At 39.2% G+C, this 19,791-nt stretch overlaps 1 protein-coding gene across 1 annotated transcript in view; it reads right to left on the reverse strand.

Moving 5' to 3' along the window:
- Positions 1-10,681: 10,681 nt before the first annotated feature.
- The window catches only part of LOC132148870 (glutamate receptor ionotropic, NMDA 2C-like), a 75,621-nt gene continuing 66,511 nt past the window's right edge, over positions 10,682-19,791 (reverse strand). The window contains exons 8-13 of the mRNA XM_059557622.1: positions 18,887-19,012; positions 16,711-16,940; positions 14,244-14,404; positions 13,959-14,146; positions 13,655-13,887; positions 10,682-12,916 (exon numbers count right to left, since the gene is read on the reverse strand). Coding sequence (XP_059413605.1) covers positions 11,327-12,916; positions 13,655-13,887; positions 13,959-14,146; positions 14,244-14,404; positions 16,711-16,940; positions 18,887-19,012 — 2,528 coding nt within the window. The 3' untranslated portion in view covers positions 10,682-11,326. The remainder of the gene's footprint in view (positions 12,917-13,654; positions 13,888-13,958; positions 14,147-14,243; positions 14,405-16,710; positions 16,941-18,886; positions 19,013-19,791) is intronic.

Consider the following 19,791-nt stretch of genomic DNA (forward strand, 5'->3'; position numbering starts at 1 on the left):
GCGGCAGGTGCAGGTTGACTCAGTCCTCAAATTGAAGAGGTCTTCAGGGAAACTGGGGAAGATTTTCAGTTTTATATTAGAGACTGATTGTGTTAGCATTTATTTTCCGTGGTTTAAGTGGGTGTATTGCTAAGAGCGTTTGGGGGAACAGCTGCGTCTTATTTGTGGATCCTTCACAGGTAACATTCAATCTCGCCGCAATTAAGAGCTCAGAGGTTGGGTATTGATTGTCATTTTCTGTGCTTTTTACAGTATGTTATTTAGTGGCGGTTCTGAATTGGATTAGAGCAGGAACTGGTGACCACTGAAGTGAGACAGAGGGAGATCACGTTAATCTTTTGCAAAGTTTTCAGGCAGATCCAGGTAAAAGGACTGCAGTAGTGCTGGACAAGTAGCATGTAGGACAACTTGACATATCCCAACTCAAGTTATTTTCTGTCCTCACTGAAACCCCCCCAAAAAACAAACAATGGTAATAATCTGTAAAAATGAAACCTGTGATGCCAGATGGCAGGCAATTAAGGTCACAATTACAGTAACTTACTGTAGGCCAGTAAAGAGACCTTTCTAGCAACATTAACATACTTTTAGCTGGTTAAACTCAGCTGAATTGCTTGTAACTATATTAACTCACAGTTTGTTAGGACAGCTGTGTTAGCAATGTGTTTCTCATCCTTTCAATTTTTAAACCTTTCTCCTTCCAGTCTTTTCCAGCTGGCACTCCCTCTCTTCCTCCGTCCATCTTTTCTTCCTCACTCTCTCTTGACCACATAAGTCTTGAGTCCCTCTGTGGTCCAGGACCAGACTGAGAGCTTGTTCTCCTCTTAATCAAAGCAACAGATGCGATTCGTCTGGAGCCGGTGGCACAGGCTGCTCTACCCCTGGGTAATCAATTTGCAATGGCAGATGCTCACGGGGAAGAAACTTGCCTGCTGCCCAACAGCTGTTCGCCAGTAAGTATCAAGGATCCCTGAATTCACCCCTCAGTCTTGTTTTCAACTGGGGTCAACAGTCTGTTCTTATTTGTAGTTGAATTTAAATACTGGGAAGGTCTGAAGGATTTGATTAAACAACTAGTTGCCACTTTATATTTAGTCTGATTGAATCAGGTCTGATAAGATGCATTTCTTATGGGATATTCTTTTTCAAATAAAGTTCTTAGCTTAAAATCTTCTTTATTGTTCTACTGAAGAAAAAAAGTCCCTCACTGTACATCTTGGATGGCATGCGGGTGAGTAAATGAACAGCAAATTTTCATTTTTGGTGCTATTAAAGCTAAATTCAGGGATTACTGTACACTGATTATGGATACTGTGTAGCTGTAAAAAACCTGACCCATGTTCTCCTCTGAATGTTTTCCTCTCCTCTGTGGTCCTGATTCACTCCTGACGTGGCATGGATGGATATTGCTTTCTGTGCCACCAACAGTGTTGGAGAGGAGACAGATGGTGCTGTTTTGGCGCCTGCACAGTAAAAGTTTTCCTGGACTAAAAATGTTGCACTGAATGGCGATGGCAATAAAAACAGCAACAGATTGATGGATAAATTAAGAGAAAATGATGATCAGGAATTAAATCTTAATAGTTAAACGTGATTATGATGGACAGAAAGGAGGCACAGGCTTTGCCTTTCGAGCAGCTGCCGATCGAAAAAGAAACACCAGCCAACATTTAGTTGCTCACAATCTGGCAACTCGAGCCACCAGCGCAGCACACCTTGGCTAACTGGAATTTGTAGCATTACACTAAAAGGCAATTATTTCTACTTTGCTTGTCAAAGCACGGCAAGAGTTTGACAAATGATAGCATGCCGTTTGAAGCCATGTTCATCCATTTGAATTAGGGCATTGGGCTCGTGAGAAGCCTCTTTTGTTGAAAACTGAGACTGGAGCGGCACAAAACCACTGCCCAGAAACAATGTATCTAGGCTGGACTGTGGGACAGTTTGCCTCACTATTACAGCTGAAACTGCATGGAGCTGGGACGACTGGTATTTGCATTTGTAATACAGTGGGTATCGAAAATAATCACCCCCCTTTAAAATAATTACATTTTGTTGCTTTACAGCCTGAAATGAGGACAGACCATTTTGGTTTTATCCAGCTGTATTTACTCAGTGCACCATATGACATCCAAAGAAAGATATAACACCAACATGTCAGAAAAAAAAGAATGCAACCAAACATTGCCCAAAACCCTAGTCTCAGTGTTCACAGAGCTGGTAATAATAGTAAAAGTCACTTTCTAGGAAATTCATCATGACAAATCTGTCACTGAGTCTGACAATGGAAAAAAAATGACATGCCTAGAGGACAGACACATAATCCATTTTTAACCAAATATGTTGTTTATGTCAAACAATCTGAGAATACATGATGTCTAATATCTGTGCTGTCAGTCAAAAACTTTTTGGAATTGATCACTCGTCTTCAAAGAAACCTTAAGTCAGTGAAAGGAGGTGCTTAAGGCTGACCAAAAGATGTCAAACTGAATATTATATGAGCTATTTTAGTGGAAAGTGGTCCTCGAGGGCCAGAGTTGTTAAGAACCACTGCATTACAGCATTAAAAGCAGCATTCAAGTTAGAAATGTCTTCTTATTAAAGCTACAGAAGTTATTCAGTCGAGAGGAGTGAGTGATTATCTGTTTGTTTTTATTACATTTTTTGATTCAAATTAATAAAGTAGACAGCAGTATAGGTACTGCATAATACGCTGCTGTCACTTAATACACAGATCTAATATAAACATGCAATTTATTTCCCATTTGTTTAATTTCACAGACATAACGCACTGTGTTTATACATATTATGTGTGTTTTTGACATAACCATGTGTGCATTTGACAGTTTAAGTGCAGTAAGACATGAAAGACAACTTTAGTGCTCACATGCCGTGTGACAGCCGCTTTCTGTGTGACTGCTTCGTATGTGTTTGCTGAGAAAACACATAATAATCAAAACCAAACAGATGTTTTTTGGTATCTGAGCTGTAAAGGCACTGTCCTATTCTGGAAAAGTGGGTGGGGAACAGCAGCTCTTTTGCATTTAAAGATACATGCATGAAAACATAGTTTTTTTCTTCCACTCAAAATGGAAATATTCAGAATGGTGTAATAATCTATCTGTGGGTTATTTTGAGCTGAAATTTCACATACACATTCTGGAGACACCTGAGACTTATGTTACATCTTGTAAAAAGGGGCATAATATGTGTCTTCAAAAAAACATCAAAATTAAATAATTTAGGTTAAATCAGGGGTTTCTTGACTCTGGCCCTCAAGGTCCACTTTCCTCCAGAATTAAGCTCCAACCCTAATCAAATACACCTGAACAAGCTCACCAAGGTCTTCAGGATTACTAGAATGTTACAGACGGGTAAGTTGATTTTAGAAAAAAAAATATATATATTATTGGAAAGTGCTATGGACTATGAAATATGGTGTGAAAGGAGGAAAAATGTGCTTCTTCTGATGAAGGCCAAATGTTGCAATGACTAGTATGAGGGAAGGATTGGAGATTTGTGTCTGATCATTTAGCAGCGATGGGGAGGAATGAATGCCATAATGAAACTTTCTCTCAAAATGATTTCTCTCAGGGAGAACTGCAGTTTTCACTCACATAAAGCCCCAGACCTCTTAAATGTTCAGTAATCACTTTTTGCCCTGTTTTAGCTCCTTCCTTACCTTCCCGCCTTTCATTCCAATCATATTTCTACCATCCTTATATCTCTCTCCCCTTCTCTCTCTCTGTGTGCATTGTCGCCTTTTATTAGTCCATTTCAGATCCTGGCAGAAAGGAGGAAGACCAATAAGAGGGAGTCACGTTGATCCCAGAGTACAATGGGATTCCTCTCTTCTCATCTCACATCATGCCAGAAGGCAAGAAAATTAATGGTTGTCCTTCTTAGCACAGGTCACCTCCTTCAGGTGAGCGCCTCTTTATTACAATGCCACCATGTCCACAGGAGGCTGAAACTGAATCTTAAATAGAATAAATAATTATACGGTTTATGTCGGGAAAGAGATGTGGCCTGTTTGGATATGTTGCAATTTGTTACGTATATATATATATATATATATATAAATTTGAGGTAGGATCCAGCTAACGAAAATATGTTCTAAGAACATTTTGCTGACATTCCCATAAAGTTATGAAAATTGTATTTTTGAATGCTCTCCTAGCATAAAAAAAATAAATAAAAAAAATAAAGTTTTTCTTGTTTATGTGAACATTAAAGACAACACTGAGGAGAATGTTCCAATTTTTTTATTTTGCAAACATTATGGGATCGTTACTAGGAGGATGTAACCTTCTGGCACCCCTCAGGAAACTAACGATCAGGTCATGCCTCCCCAGGGACCGGCCGTCGACTGCATTGTGATGGGCTGCAATGACAGCCACATACACTTTCAGGGTGGAGGGTGACAGCCCAGTAAAGAAGTAGCTTATAGAAAGCCGGGCCTAAGGGTGTGCTTCTCTGGAGAAATTGTTTGCAAAAACCCACCGAAGCATTCGGTTCAACTTTGAGAGAATTATTTTGTATTTTCTTTAAGGTTAATGCGTAGTTGTTGCAGAACGAAGCCCTCACAAGATGCATTTTTTACTTTTTAACTTGACACGTACAGCATCTACAGAATGCATCACTCCTTTGAAAAAAAACAAACAAAAAAACAACAACTGTGAAACCAGCAAAATGCGGTAAAGTGGGAAATCTCTTGTGCATGTTCACATAGGAAAACTTTTTGTGCACATTTTTATGGCACAACACTAAGTTTCTAAAAGCTACCTTTTCAAAATTAGTCTTTTTTGTAAACTGATTGTGCTCTATTTGTTCTGTGTTCTGACGTATCCTGTTACTGTCATACTGACTTGACTGAGAAACAGCTTCAAATCAGTGAGAGAGTTGTCCAAATGAATCGAATGGAGAATTGATTTCAGCCACTGTGCAAAGCCATTTGGTCAAATCACTAAAAAGAACCAACTCAAAATTGAAACAATCTGGCCTCATTTTCTCTCTGCTGTAATAATTACTGGGAGCCATAATGCATGAAGCATGTTTGAATGGCTGTTTGTTACTCACTTTATCAATGACCGCTTAAACGTTTCATACATGGTTAGCAGTTGGAATGAGGTGAATCCTTAAATAATTGCATCCAATTAGAAACTTAAAAGATTTGAAATTGAACACATCCTTTTCACTGTGCATTACATTATCATGTTCTGATCATGTCTTAAAATATATAAAATATTAAACCTACAATTTTTGATCAAATTAGTATTTCAAAAAGCGCTGCATAACAGGAATAACCCTAATGCAATCCACAATGACAAACCAAATGTTGACATGGAATGAAAAATTCATCAGGAAACAGAAGCGATAGAAACTCATGATATTCTTCTCAGTGGCAACCTTGGAAACAGTTAATGATAGATGATCACAATGGGGGTATTGGTGTGTCACTTGGAAGAAGGGGAACAGAAAGCCGAAAGGGAGGAAGATTTCTGTCATTTGTTCTCTACAGTCCACCCCAGTCCAACAGAAGATACACATGTCCACCCATGGTATGCCATGCTCAAGGGATTAAACCCTATGGCCCGAAGCAGCTGGACGTCCGCCTGGCTTTAGGCTCCGTCACATGACCTGAAAGAGTTGGTGGCTTCAGCGTTAGGCACCAGTGCCACATAAGGACATTAGGGTTTCCTGTAACCCTCTGCTAATGGTTTCCAGGAACCCACCCTATGATGCTTTCAGCTCCAAGAGCATGGACTTCAGAGATGATAACAGCAGGCAGTAATTAGATTTCATGCTTATGCTATGCAAATGAAAATCAATCGAGGCTGACATCAGCGGGAATCTTCAAAAGAAGCTCCATATAGACTTTAATCAGAGTAGACTCCATGTTTAATTTATCATGGTTAAAAACAAAGCTGTGAGGGATATAGTTACAATCTGTTTAATGTGTCGTGCTGTTTTGTATCCTATAATCGTCACTGAGACCATTTAAAAATTGGAGGTCTAGGACATTAGAAACATTTTAAAAGAATGTCCAGGTGTACGAATGATTTGGATCTCAGTTTATGATTGTATTGACTTACATACATACAGACTTACTGACATACAGTACATGAGGTACATAAACTTCTTTTTTGGTGCTTTTATGGCATTTCTTGTGCTTTTGGTACAGCCCTGAAAGTTCAAACCCTGGAAGACATGATATATTTTTGATAAGGCATTTTATTTTTATCGATTTAATGCATTTTTTAAATAAATAATTGTTTCAAATGAAAGCGTCAGATTGGCAGCTTGCTTATGAATATGTATGTACACATGTTTTTCATTAGCATGCAGTTCTAATATTTGTTTTCTTCATTTGGTGTTGTCTAGTGGACTAGTCCTGCCTCTCTCAAGCCTCAAGCCATTTTTCTCTCTTTCCTCACACACTCCTCCTCTACTGATAGGATCTGGAGAGCTATTCTCAAGGTGACTCTTAACATCTGGGAAAATTTATGGAGTGTGAGGTAATTTATTCAGGGCGAGGATGTGCAGGGAATGCTGTTTCATAGCTGTTCTCTGTATGAAGAATATCAACTGTGTGTGGTTGTGTGTGTGTGTGTGTGTGTGTGTGTGTGTAGAGAGAGAGAGAGAGAGAGAGAGAGAGAGAGAGAGAGAAAGCGAGAGAGAGAAAGTGAGAGAGAGAGAGAAAGTGAGAGAGAGAGAGAAAGCGAGAGAGAGAGAGAGAGAGTGTGTGTAGCTCTTGGCATTTAGGAGTATTGTAAAATTAACATGTGATTCGATGACAGAAGAGTACGAGGGTGCCTCTCAAACCCAGTACATCAAAACAAGTGTTTCAAGTGCTTAATTGGTGGAACTGTTGGTTATCTGACAGTGTGTTGCTTCATTGGACAGCAGTTTAGCAGTTTGCCTATTCATAGAAGCAAAGAATTGTTCCCAATAAAATAATAATAATCATATTTTTATTATTTTATATTAATAGGGATTCCATTGTATAAGGTTCTTTTGGGATGTTTAGTGCGGAAATCAAAGTAATGAACACAAAAACCCAGAATCGACTCAAGACTCAGATGCCTCAGAATCGCAGAATTGATTCATTTAGGGATTGACTACCAGAAACTAGATTACTCATATAAAATAACAAATATGCTACACATTAAATGAAATAGATTGAAATATGATTATAGTCTATCATTTTAAAAAACTGTTCCATGTGAGCTAAAGCTGAAAGGTGAAAAAGGCAGTAAACTGAAAACCTTTGCTAGTGCTAAAACAGGCACAGTAAAAGGAATGAAGACTTCATAAGGTACTTTTTTTCACAGTAGCTGCATTGCTGTCTATGCATGGTTAGAAAGTTCTCATATTTCATCAAAAATATCTTAATTTCTGTTCCAAAGATGAACAAAGGTCTTACGGGTTTGGAATGACATGAGGGTGAGTAATTAACGACAGATTTTACACTTTTGGCTGAACTATCTTTTTAAAACTTATTATTGACTAAAATGACTGAATATGACATGATGCCATTACTAAAATTTAAAAGGTAGACAAGGACTGTGACTAAAACATAAACTTTTAATTTAACACTGCTCAGAACTAATCAACTGCATAGCAATACTCTGGCATTATGCCGAATTTTTGACATGCATCATTCAAATTTTCTTCAGAAAATGAATGAAGTTAGTAACCATGCTGTAATCTGTGGAGCCATTTTATCCATTATCCGAGCAGCTCATCTCTAACCACCCATGAGAGTCCATTTGAGTGACCAGCAGTGAGGGACCTCCCAATGGGAGCCAGACCCATCTGCACGCCCATAAAGTAATGGATGATGAAGATCAGATGTCATCATGGTTCGCAATCTGCCGCTGCCTAGCTCGCAGCATTGACACCAGCTTTACTGCCCATGTGCCACCTCACTACTCATGGTGCACACTGATGAGCTCCCCAAGATGTCATGGCATCTGCCCACAAAATCGAGGCTCATTCCAATGCACAAGGAAAGGGCAGTGCTTATAGTCTGCAGCCGGGGTCTGTTGGAACCTGGGTGGATGCCAAGCAGATTGCTGATGCTTTAATGCAGTAGTGTCTGGCTCATATGGTCTGCTTGTGTTTTAAAGTCTAGAAACATGTATAGTACAACAAAGCGAGTTTACACTGACAGTGATATGCAGTGATAAATCAACCACAAGTAATTTATTTTCAATGAAAGTGTCTGATTTGGGGCAACATGATGAGAGATGGGTGTATAAATATATATATTCTTTAAAACCACAGTTTTTAGCTTGTTTTGGTTTATTTTATTTTTGCAGTTCGTTACCCGCATACAATTTTAGAATCTTTATTTTGTTTCATTTTGTTTAAAAGAATTCAGCATTCATTGATCACAGCCTTAATGACATTGTATGATCTGACATGTCAACAATCCCACCTTTCTCATTACATACAATTAAATAAGGCCTCTTGAAATCATTATTCACCTCAGTGCAGCTTAAAACTTGATCGCCCAAAGAACAGATCTGTCATCAAGCTTTGATAAATCTCAAAGCAGTGAAGGACTTTCAATATTGATGTTGTTTGTTTTCTTCAGAGGTCATTGTTAAAACCTTAACCTCCTGATCTTCAGCCACCCTCTTTCTTCTCTGAAACCCCACCCATAAGAGGTGCTGTGCAGGCCCTGATGAAATAGATTCATCCATCACGTCCCAGTTATCATCATGCCTTTCTCTCCCACTCATGTACATTCATGAGCCCCAAAGTCATCTGACTAGTGTCTGCCAATGTCCAATTATTCATGTTGTGGCTCAGACAAACACCATCGGAGATCAGAGTGTGGAGATGAGAGGATAAGCCTCAGATTGTTTCTGTATTTCAACTGCATTCTCTTTTTGAGAGGAGACAATAAATCTTGTGATTGGGAAGTTGGCGGATAAAGTTGCTCTGATAACAATGACCGGCAAAATGAATTGCACACATTCACAGACCAAATCTCTCTTAATGAAAAGCTTCTTCTGTCAGCAGCTTTGAATGACACTGTTACATGTGCTATCTCTCTCTCTCCACTAACCCATCAACCCCTGGGACTGCTTAAAGGAGTACTGCTCATGATTCAAGAGCCTGGTCCTTGTGGTCACCTTTCCATCTTGTTCCATCTAAAGGGTACTAAATGAAGGTGGCTGGACGATATAGCTCAATATCGTGTCCCTGCTGATTGGCTCAATGCCCAGATGTTCATCATCCTAAATTGCTGTGATTAAACATACTATTCCCCAGGGCTAATCAGCCCATTCAGCCAACCATTATTATACTGATCTTTACACTTCACAGGTGGAGTCCTGGAGCCCTTCCAGTCTCCTGGGGTCCTCAGGAAGGGCTAACACCACAACGGTGCTCAACAGGAAAGATGAATGTTAGCAAACCAAGTCACATCTTAAAGACATAGGAAGGTGAGAGGGATTAAACTGCTCTAATTGAGCAAGCAACCTCCATGCTGAGTCAGCATTTGACCTACTCACCATGCGTTGACTTCACAGGCACCACAGGCTGCTTCAAAACAGGAGGTCAGCAAATAAAAGACCGCTGTTTAATGTCATACTGTGTTATTTTATGCCTTTTTAATGCAGTCCATGCATTCCCTGCACTGATATATGAGTCCTACAGCAGAATCTGCAGATGTAATGGTTTTTCCATTTGGCAAGTATGAATAGTAATGCACTTGTAGTGAATGGAGAGTGAAATTGTATTCATGAAACATTCTTTTTTCTAGGTCATGTATAATCTTGGGATACATTTATGTGGCTATATGCATGCAACATTTTGTAGACACCATCTTTTAGACTCTATATTCCCAAGAATTTTAAAGGAGCAAGATAATTAAAGGAGAGTGTCTATAGCAGGGGTGCCTAACCCTGCTCCTGGTGATCGACTGTCCTGCAAAGTTTAACTCCAATCCTAATCAAACACACCTGAAGCAACTAATTAAGGTCTTCAGGCTCACTTAAAAATTAAAGCCAGGTTTGTTTGATTAGGGTTGGAGCCAAACTTTGCAGGACAGTCGATCGCCAGGAGCAGGGTTGGTCTTCAACCCTGCTCCTGGGGACCCACTATCCTGCAAATTTTATTTCCAACCTGCTTCAGCACACCTGGTCATTGACTTTTCAAGTGATCTTGAAGACCTTGATTAGCTGATTCAGGTGTGTTTGATTAGGGCTGGAGCTGAACACTGCAAGACAGTGGGTCCCCAGGAGCAGGGTTGGAGACCTATGGTCTATAGCATTGCTTAACAGTAACCAACAATTAATTACGGTGCAAAATGCATGATATTTCAGAAAGTTGTACATTTTGAAGACTAGTTGTTATTTTAAAAGGTTCGTTTTTAGGGAGGATTTGTAAAAGCATTTTCACAGGCTCATTCAGCACTGAGGACATTAATATTTCTTTGTTTTACTAGAAATCATTTTAATATTTCCAATTTCACAGTTGATTAGAACCTTAAGTCTGTAACAAGGCCTTTTGGGTGATTGTTTGTTCAAGAAGATGTCTGATCTTACATTTGACTTGTTGGGTTCAGTGCATTAAAATATAAGAAATGATGTAACCATGCAGCTGTTTAATGAATGGTCTTCACTCTATTTTGTTTTTTCTTTTGCAGAAGACACAAAGACAGTAGTCGTTTTCAGTTGGCCTCAACGCCATCCCATCATTTATTAAACAGTGAAATTGCTGTGTAACAACGGATGGCAAATCAATTCTTTACCATTCTTGAAATCAGATCTGTATTACATTGGTGGAGTGACATAATTGGATAATTAATGGCTTTCTCAAACCCCTGGATTTAGAAAATTATTGGAAGACAGTTTTGTGTAGCTATGTTATAAAATTCTCCAGTGGTTCTCCATATTTAAAATGCCCTGGCATAAATGAAAACCAGATTTTCAATTCAAACCTTTTTGGTTTTAAAGCTGCCTTAAAACATGCTACATCCAAATGTTTGCAGAGGATGAGTGTAACTGGTGTAATGGCATTTAAAAACAGTCAATTGTAAATTTAAATTACAATCAATAGACTATAGATTAAGAACAGTTAATTATTTTTAACTCTTATTTTATTTTTTAAAGTATACTGAAACAAGTCTCCACAGTAATCACTTGTACATTCCCCCGTCCCATCCCTGCTGTCTGAGGGTATTATTGCACTGAGATCGCCACCTCTAGTCCACCTTCATCTTTTTTGTTTGACTTCATTTAGCAGTTCCCAGCATTTCTCCCTCACTGTTTGGGGGAAACTGTCTTTAGAAGTTTGTCTTAAAAGGTTTTCAAACCTCTGACTCCAGACTAGATACCCTACCCCAGGGCCGTGGGGCATAGGGACTGTGTACGTTCCGTGCCACTAGAACCTGCCTGCGGTCCCTGCGCATGGAAGCAACCGGTACAGTGTGCAACGACTCATCGTTTGAGCGCCTGGGCCCCTCATAGCCTCCAATAGCAGTGCTCTGGTACAATACATGCCTGCTGCCTAACCGGGGAACCAAGGCGGCATTTTCCGGGCAATGGTTGGCGCATGGAAACAGGTGGCACGTGTCTTTGGAATGCTCATGGAAGTGAGTGGGTCCTTGTGGTAGAGGACCCAAATACACTGGCAGGTCTGTATAAGAGTTCAGGTATGTTGAGTAGTGTCCGTGCACTAGTGTGGAAGAGGAGCGCCGAAGGGCTGCCGTATTCTTTAGAATCGCCTCCCGGTATGAAGGAAGGCGGATGGACTTTGAGTACTTGAACTTCTGTGGCTTATACGGGTAGGAGCCCATGTGGGCTGGGTCCAGATAGGCTGGCTCCACAGCCATGTTGTAGCGAAGGTTGTTACCAGTGTTGCTGTACATCTTCGAAGGCTTGGGATTGGTCACCACCACTCGAGGGAACAGATCGGGCATGTTGATGCAACTGGTAGAGGATGCAGAGGTGGAGGGCTTCTCATCCAGCTGCCGGATCCTGTCACTACCCCACGTGGCCCTGAGAAAAGAGGCGCGGCGGTTCATTTTATCTTTCCCCAGAAGAGGAACGTCATCCATGTCCGGTTCTAGATACAGCTTTGTGCAGGATTTGCAGCTAGAGCCGGGTCTCTGGAAGTGGCTTCTCATGCAGGGTGTGGTATGGGAATGGTTTTCCACAAAGTGATTGCTTTTTAGCTCAGCCAGACAAGACTGGGGAACATCATAGTCATCCCTTCGTCTAGTTTCCGGAGATGCTGCTACGTAACTGTGGGACCTCTTTTTGCAACCCAGACCTGCCATGTATTGTTTATGGCTTCCCAAAGGTTCTTGGTGTTCCACAAAGATATCTGGTACCTGAAAGTCATGGTAAGAGACGTAGCCAGAGGTAGGGTGGTGATAGGACTGGTCCACGTACACGTGGGGTTTCGGGGCTGTAGGAGGCGGTGGATCTCTCATGGCAATATGGGGACTGCTGAGGCTAGATATGGGTAGCGTTCGTTCATAGATGTGGTGGTGGGTGGTACGTGCGGGAAGAGTGTAGCGCAGTGAGGTAGGCCGTGTTCCCATGTGAGTCTTCTCCAGCAAGTGCTGAGTGGTGCTGTCCATGTTTTGAGGGTATGGTGAGTGGTTGTCTGTAACGCTGGCAATGCAGGGCAGGCGGCTGTGGCTGAAGTCCGTCCCTATGAGGCAGGTAGGAAGACTAGGTCTGACTGACTCTGGATCACGTCGACTCCAGTTCTCAATGGTCTTCGTAGCATTGTCAAGTGAGTTTTCAACTCTTGCAGATGAGACAATGTCCTTTGCAGTTTGGAGCATCTTCAGCATGTTGGCCTGAGTGTAACTGGTGGTGACATCTGGGCTCTGCATGTTCCCTTTACGGTCCATGTCCTCCACACCATTGAAGCAGCTGTAGATTCCCTTCAGGGAAAAAATAAGGGAAAATGAGGATGGCATTTTGAAGCTTAAAAGCTACTCTATCTATTGTTTTGACTGTAAAATGTCTTAAAACACTGGAAAACAAAGTATAGTAATGAATGGCAAAGGTCTCACAAAATTAAATTGATATAATTTTGCTGCAGTGACCTAGATGAATTAAAGTCACACCCACTTGAAATACATCAGAATTCTATAAGCTAATTTTGCGGGTGGTTAATTACCTCAAGAACTGTCAGTGACTGATAAGATTCTCTATTTATCAGCAATCATAGTTTTCTCTGAAAGTGGCTGTAATTAGTCGATAGAAAAGTGACTGCCTATGCATTCGTAATATTCCACCTTTAAATGAGGTCTTTAAGTTTGTTAAGCTTAAGAATGTGCTTAAAATGGACTTTGGCAGCTATGCCCATAACCCTAAGACCCTAATTTAATTTTAACCGCTTTTCTCTTGACTTTTGGTGCTCATTCACATCCTGGAGTTCCCCTGAACATCAATTTCACCACATGTTTATGTTTCTAAAGTCTCTGCTAAGATACATTTACATCTTCTTTGTAAATTTCTCATTTTCTACCTGCATTTTCTAACAAGTTACTTTGGTTAAAAAGAGAAAATAAAAATGGCAAATGAGATACTTTACATTATGGATTTGTAACCTTGTTCTAATCATAACAAACACCAAAGATTGAAATTAATTTCAGAGTATTTATGACAAACTTTACCCTGCTAATGGCCAGCAGGAAGTCCAAGCGCTCAGACTTGCGGATAGAATGCCGTAACTTCCAGTACAGTAGATGTTCCCAGGCAAAGACCAGCAGGCTGAGACCCATAGCCACTAAAAGCATGTAAAACACTCCGGCCATGTTGTCAATGTCGAGCTTAGAGCTCATCACCTCCTTCCTCTCATTACGACAGATACCAGTGAGCCACACTGTCTGGAGCTTCTGGGTTTCACCTGTAACACATAATACATTTCCGTCAGACTTACGAATCAGAGCTCCTCTAACGAAAGTAAGTTTAAGTTACCATCAGCAAGGAACTGGAGAAGAGCAAGGTCTATGGGACGCTTCCAGCGAGATTCTTTCTGAAGGGCGATACCATAGCCTGTTGTTGCAAATACCTTCCCACTACCTATTGTCACCAGTTTACACCCTTCATCTTTACCGGCCATGTAGTTAAGCACAGCTGCATCGTATATGAAGGCGTCCAGCTTCCTGTTAGTAGTAAAGAAATTATACATGTCAGCAGAAAAGATATTACACTGCGGACGGATTTGTTTATAGATTCAAGAGACAATGAAAGTAAACACACCCAGTTTTGAGGCTGTTGAGCGCATCCTCTACACCTTTCTGGTTGTACTTAACCATGTGGGAATGCATTTCAGGATAATTGCTCCTTATGTTTCGTTCTGTGCTGCCATTGGGCACAGTCCCAAACCGGAATGGAGGATATTGGTCTTGTGGTTTCTGGAACTGAAAGATAACATTTTAACAAGTTAACATGTTTAAATTTAACTTTGTGAACAACGTACAGTCCAAATGTGTGCTAAAGAAGTGGAAAAAATAGATCCCTGGATGAGTTCCTTGGTTAAGGATTAATGCATTTTAATAGATTCCAGGACTGCTAGATATGCCAGTAATGACTTTTGGCTGGGAAAGCTACGCTGCTGGAAAGAGTGATTGATTTTTCTTTAAGCTGGATTTCTGTATGGGAAATTATTCTAGGTTCAGCCTTCATCTTTGCCCTCATCCAAGGATTCTCACGATTCTGTATCTGCCAATGCCACATTAAATACAATCTAATTCCAAATGAGTATATGTCTGAAATTAATCCTCATGAAGAAAGGGCTGCAGTGATAAAACTTGGACTGAACCTCTGGGTTATCAATGCTCTTTTCTGTCTCAAGCCCCAAGTGCTTCTCTGTCAATTCATTCGCAGCTCTGTTTAGATTCTAACATTTGAACCTCACATTGTCCTAAGAAAATGAGAAATTATCTCAGCTGCCTGACCAAACATCTGAAGAATTTCAATATTACTTTTCCCCTTGCTAAATTTCTCATCATTTAGTTTTTATATGATTCCGTTCATGTTCATTAATATGATTCCGTTCATATTCATTAACTGCTGTTAATGTTATATCAAATAAATGTAATGCAGCCACTAAGACAGCACTTCAGAACTCAAGCCATGAATAATTGTGCTGTAATGTAGGTAACCTTGCTGGTGTGAATGAAGGAGATCAGTCTCTAAGAAACGAGTGGATGTGATTGTATTCCGGCTGAGTGCATGTGACGGACTCCAGTGCCAGTGAATGCGTCATTCTAAGTGTGTTTACTGTCATCTGATGGAAGAAGACAGCATAGGTGTTGTCTTTCATCTGTCCTGTGGCCCTGACCGCACAAAAAGTTTACTGCTAACTAAGAAAAAGAAATGTTGGGGTGGTGTTGGCGCAACACCATATGGGGTGGTGTTGGCGCAGTGGATAAGACACATGCCTTTGGTGTGAGAGACCCGGGTTCGAATCCACTGTGAGACACCAATGAGTTCTTGATCAAGACACTTAACCCCTAGTTGTTCCAGAGGCGTGCGACCTCTGACATATATAGCAATTGTAAGTAGCTTTGGATAAAAGCGTCAGCTAAATGAATAAAAATTCTAATTTTTTTATTGTAGAACAGAGAATTGCAAATATATATATGAAGCCTGTGAGGTAATTTAGCATGTTTGGATCATACCATGATTCATATAATGTTCACTCCATTTCTCCGTTTCACTCCAATAATTAATAAATACAATAGTTTTTTATAATTTTTCTTTTTCATTACATTATTTTACATATTCTGTTTTGTTACTTGAACTTTCAAAAACTTTTCTTTGTTGTACTTTACTTTTTATTTTCTTAGTACATTTTTTTATTAAAATTAAATTTTATCATCTTTATGTTTGTTACGCTAAAATTAAGCCAACAATGTAATATATAAATAGATTTTAAAAAATGTTGCTACAAAAACAAGTGCGCTAAGCTGCAGCTATCAAAGTTGTTTGAAAGCAAGTCATCTCTACATGATATTCTTGCCCTCTGGCTATTTTGCCCTTCAGGCGTTTTGTTCGTGTAATGACACACTCAGACACACTCCTGAAACCAAACGCATACAAAAACATCTTGCTGTCAGTGTCTAATTCCCTGGTAGTCAACCTGGGTGGCTCTTTAATCACTGTCTTGTGGCGTGAAGTCTCACTTTGTCTTCAAAATTGCTCTTTAAGATTTTCCCTCTGAAGCTCGCCAGTTGTAACAGCTTTCAGTATCATTGTAAATCACTTCACCTTGTTGTGTCCCTACACAACCGATAAAACATAGTCACAGAGTTGTCTAAATAGGATAACCACTTAACTAGGAAGCTTAGGTTAACATGCAATTTATTAGTAGACACATTTCAACGTGATAAAGCAATGAAATCCTTGATTATTTTACCAGCCATGAGTATGGCTAAAACAATACCCAGTTTACAACACATGATTAACAATGTTTATCATGTTGCCAGCATTTAAAACCATTTTAATGCTACAAATTGTCCACAAACGTCTTATTAAAATAACACAAATGAGTACTCTAGTGCAGGATCTCATCATGAAAGTGTACATATACATGATGTATATATATATATATATATATATAATCAGCACAAAACCCTCTTGTAGTTCCACAGAGTGATGGCTTTGATTAAACCTCGTGCCCTAGAATGGCCATTTGGCTAAGAGAGATGCTGGCAGCTCTTACCTTCTTGTCACTCAGTCCAGAAACAGTGTCAATGTACTGCTCCTGGATCATGAAGGCTGCCAGGTTGGCTGTGTAGCTGGCCAGGAAGATCACGGCAAAGAAAGCCCACACCAGCACCATGATCTTACTGGTGGTGCCTTTGGGGTTTTCAATGGGCACTGAGTTGTTGAAGACGATCCCCCACAGCAGCCAGACCGACTTCCCAATGGTGAATGTCGGCCCACCTGGATCTGAAATGGAGAATATTTAAGTTGGTTGCCATCACTATTGGTTGTTAATTAATTAATTAATTTATTTATTTTATTTACTTAACATAGCTTAACATATTTTTTTTTAAATAAATTCAATAATAATTATAATAATAATAAAGAATTAAGGATGAAAAAGGTTTTACAAATCTCTGTTAATATTGTAATTTATACAGGGAACCTTATTACTGCACATAACTATAATAATAAAGGTAATAATTAACATCAAACTATTAAAAAGTTAAAACTATGAAATTCTGTGGATATTTCTTTTAGATAATATAATCAACACTCAAATAAAATGTATTCTTTATAAATGCGTACATTTATTTTTAGAATTTATTAAAATTACTGAATAATAATAACCATTTATTGCAATGATAACAGAACATTATTTCGAATATGTTCGAGGTCACTGACATAAATGAGATATGTCGTATTTTTAGAGATCTTGTATCTGTGAGATATGTATTTGGTTTTTCAGATGGATAGGACAGACAGCGACAATCCATAGGAAAGAAAAATCACAACTAAGATCTCCTTAATATCTCAGTTGCTTCTACCTACAGTACACAGTGGTGAGATTAAATAGAAAACAAATGCTCCTCGGATGATTCTTCTGAGAAAAACATGTGCATCACCTCTAGAGTTTCAGAAGAAATCTTAAAGGTCCCGTTCTTCGTGATCCCATGTTTTAAACTTTAGTTAGTGTGTAATGTTGTTGTTAGAGTATAAATAATATCTGTAAAATTCTAAAGCTCAAAGTTCAATGCCAAGCGAGATATTTTATTTAACAGAATTAGCCTACAACGAACGACCCGTTTGGACTACATCCCTCTAGTTCCTGCAGTAATGACGACACTAAAACAGTTTTTTGACTAACCTCCGCCCACATGAATACACAAAAAAGGGGGCGTGGTATTGTTGCGCTCCGACGGAGAAGAGGAAGAGCTGCGTTTGTGTTTGTCGCCATGTCGTCGAAACGCTCTTATTTTCATCTCGGAGTCCAATCACCTTTGTTTGGGCTTCCCAGGGACGCTGTACTTGGAGATTAATGGTTACAATTTTTGTTTAACTCGTTTCCCGAAAATTATAATCCACATGTAAAACTATGTGCAGCACATTTTGCTGAGGACAGCTTCCTCAATCGAATCGAATGCGATATTCATGCGCATCTCGTCAGTAAAAACGCTCCTGTGATTATAAGTACATCTCCAGCACGTGTGTTCAGATCAGGATTGCCATGTTTTCAAAACAAATCCTGCCCACTTGCTTCTCAAAACGAGCCCAATTGCGTTTCCAGGAGGGCAGCCTGCGCTCAGCTGCTGTCGAAACACAACACAGGAACCGCTGGCCCAATCAGAACTCGTTACGTATTTCTGAAGGAGGGACTTTATAGAACAAGGAAGTCATCAGCCCGTTTTTGTGACAGTGAAAACAGCGGTATACAGATAAGTGAATTGTGTGAAAAATACTGTGTTTTTTACACGCGAAACATGAACATGTTATATTGCACACTGTAAACACAATCAAAGCTTCAAAAAAGCACGAAAAATGGGACCTTTAAAAGAATCTCAAACTGTGCTTATATTCCGAAGTCTGCAATCAAAAGTCAGATTTCTTAATATGAACTCAAACTTTTCTCATCAGGCTCCTCCAAAATCAAACAATCTCTTACTCTTATCTATACTGAAATGTCTGTTATCTCATTTTAATTGAATCAAGGAATTCATGAAAAAAAAACATAAGATTACTTTAAGTAAACATAAATTAAAGCTCAATAAATTTACCTGAGCTATAAAAGCATAACCTCTGAGTAATAAACCGTTCCTCTCATTCATGAATTATCTTTTCCCCTTGCTTATATTCTGTCAAACCTGACATCTGTCACAGTTCCTGAAGTGTTGGCAGAAGCAGTGAACACTGACCTTTGGCATTGACCAGACTGCGGTTGTAGCCCACAGGACTAAAGTATTCGAATACGAACACAGTCACTGCCACGACTGTAAGACACATGACAAACATCATCACCCACACCGCTGGGCTGTAGGGCTCTGAAAGAGGGAGAGACAAACACAGATCAAGCAAATGACGGTATTCCCAAACGACTTGGTTTTTATTGTAGTAGGACTGTGAGACCGTTTTTAATTTGTAAATGATGCATGCAAAATGAGGTGCAAATTAAAGTCCACATGATTCATATGCCATTAAACAAGAGGAACACACACGAGTAAGACTGTAAATATTTATAACTACATCTTGTTTTATGAAATGACAGTATGCTTTTGTGTTTTACTATGAATTCTGGGTTCTGGGAAAGTTTATTGTTTGCAGTATAATGGAAAAATGTGCAAAAGGATTTATGGGATGACTAACTGACTACATCACTGAAAATAAAATAGTGTCAACATAGAAAACCAATACTTTTGTAGATGGTTAAGAACAACTCCAAAGTTTATTGTTATTAACTAATACTGATCAAATAGAAATATCAGATTAAAAACTTGAAAGTAAGTAATGTTGATGTTGGTAACTAAAATATTTTAAGTCTGTTGAAGAACAAAAAGTAAAAAAAAAAAAAAAAATTTGGGGGGGGGGGGGGGGGTTTGGGTGGCTAAAATACTAAATTTACACTAAAATTAAAATATAAATAATATAATCATATATAATAGTATATTAATAATATTCAAATAACACACAATTAGGCACAATTCTTCGTCTAATTTTTAATCATAGTAATGTGTGATTTCTAAATAATTTCTTCACAGGAAATGGCCGATAAAAATGCATTTCAGTTGTAATGTAGATACTCCACTGCTATATGATTTAGCTG

This window comes from Carassius carassius, chromosome 9, assembly GCF_963082965.1.
Source record: "Carassius carassius chromosome 9, fCarCar2.1, whole genome shotgun sequence".
Classification (NCBI taxonomy): domain Eukaryota; kingdom Metazoa; phylum Chordata; class Actinopteri; order Cypriniformes; family Cyprinidae; genus Carassius; species Carassius carassius.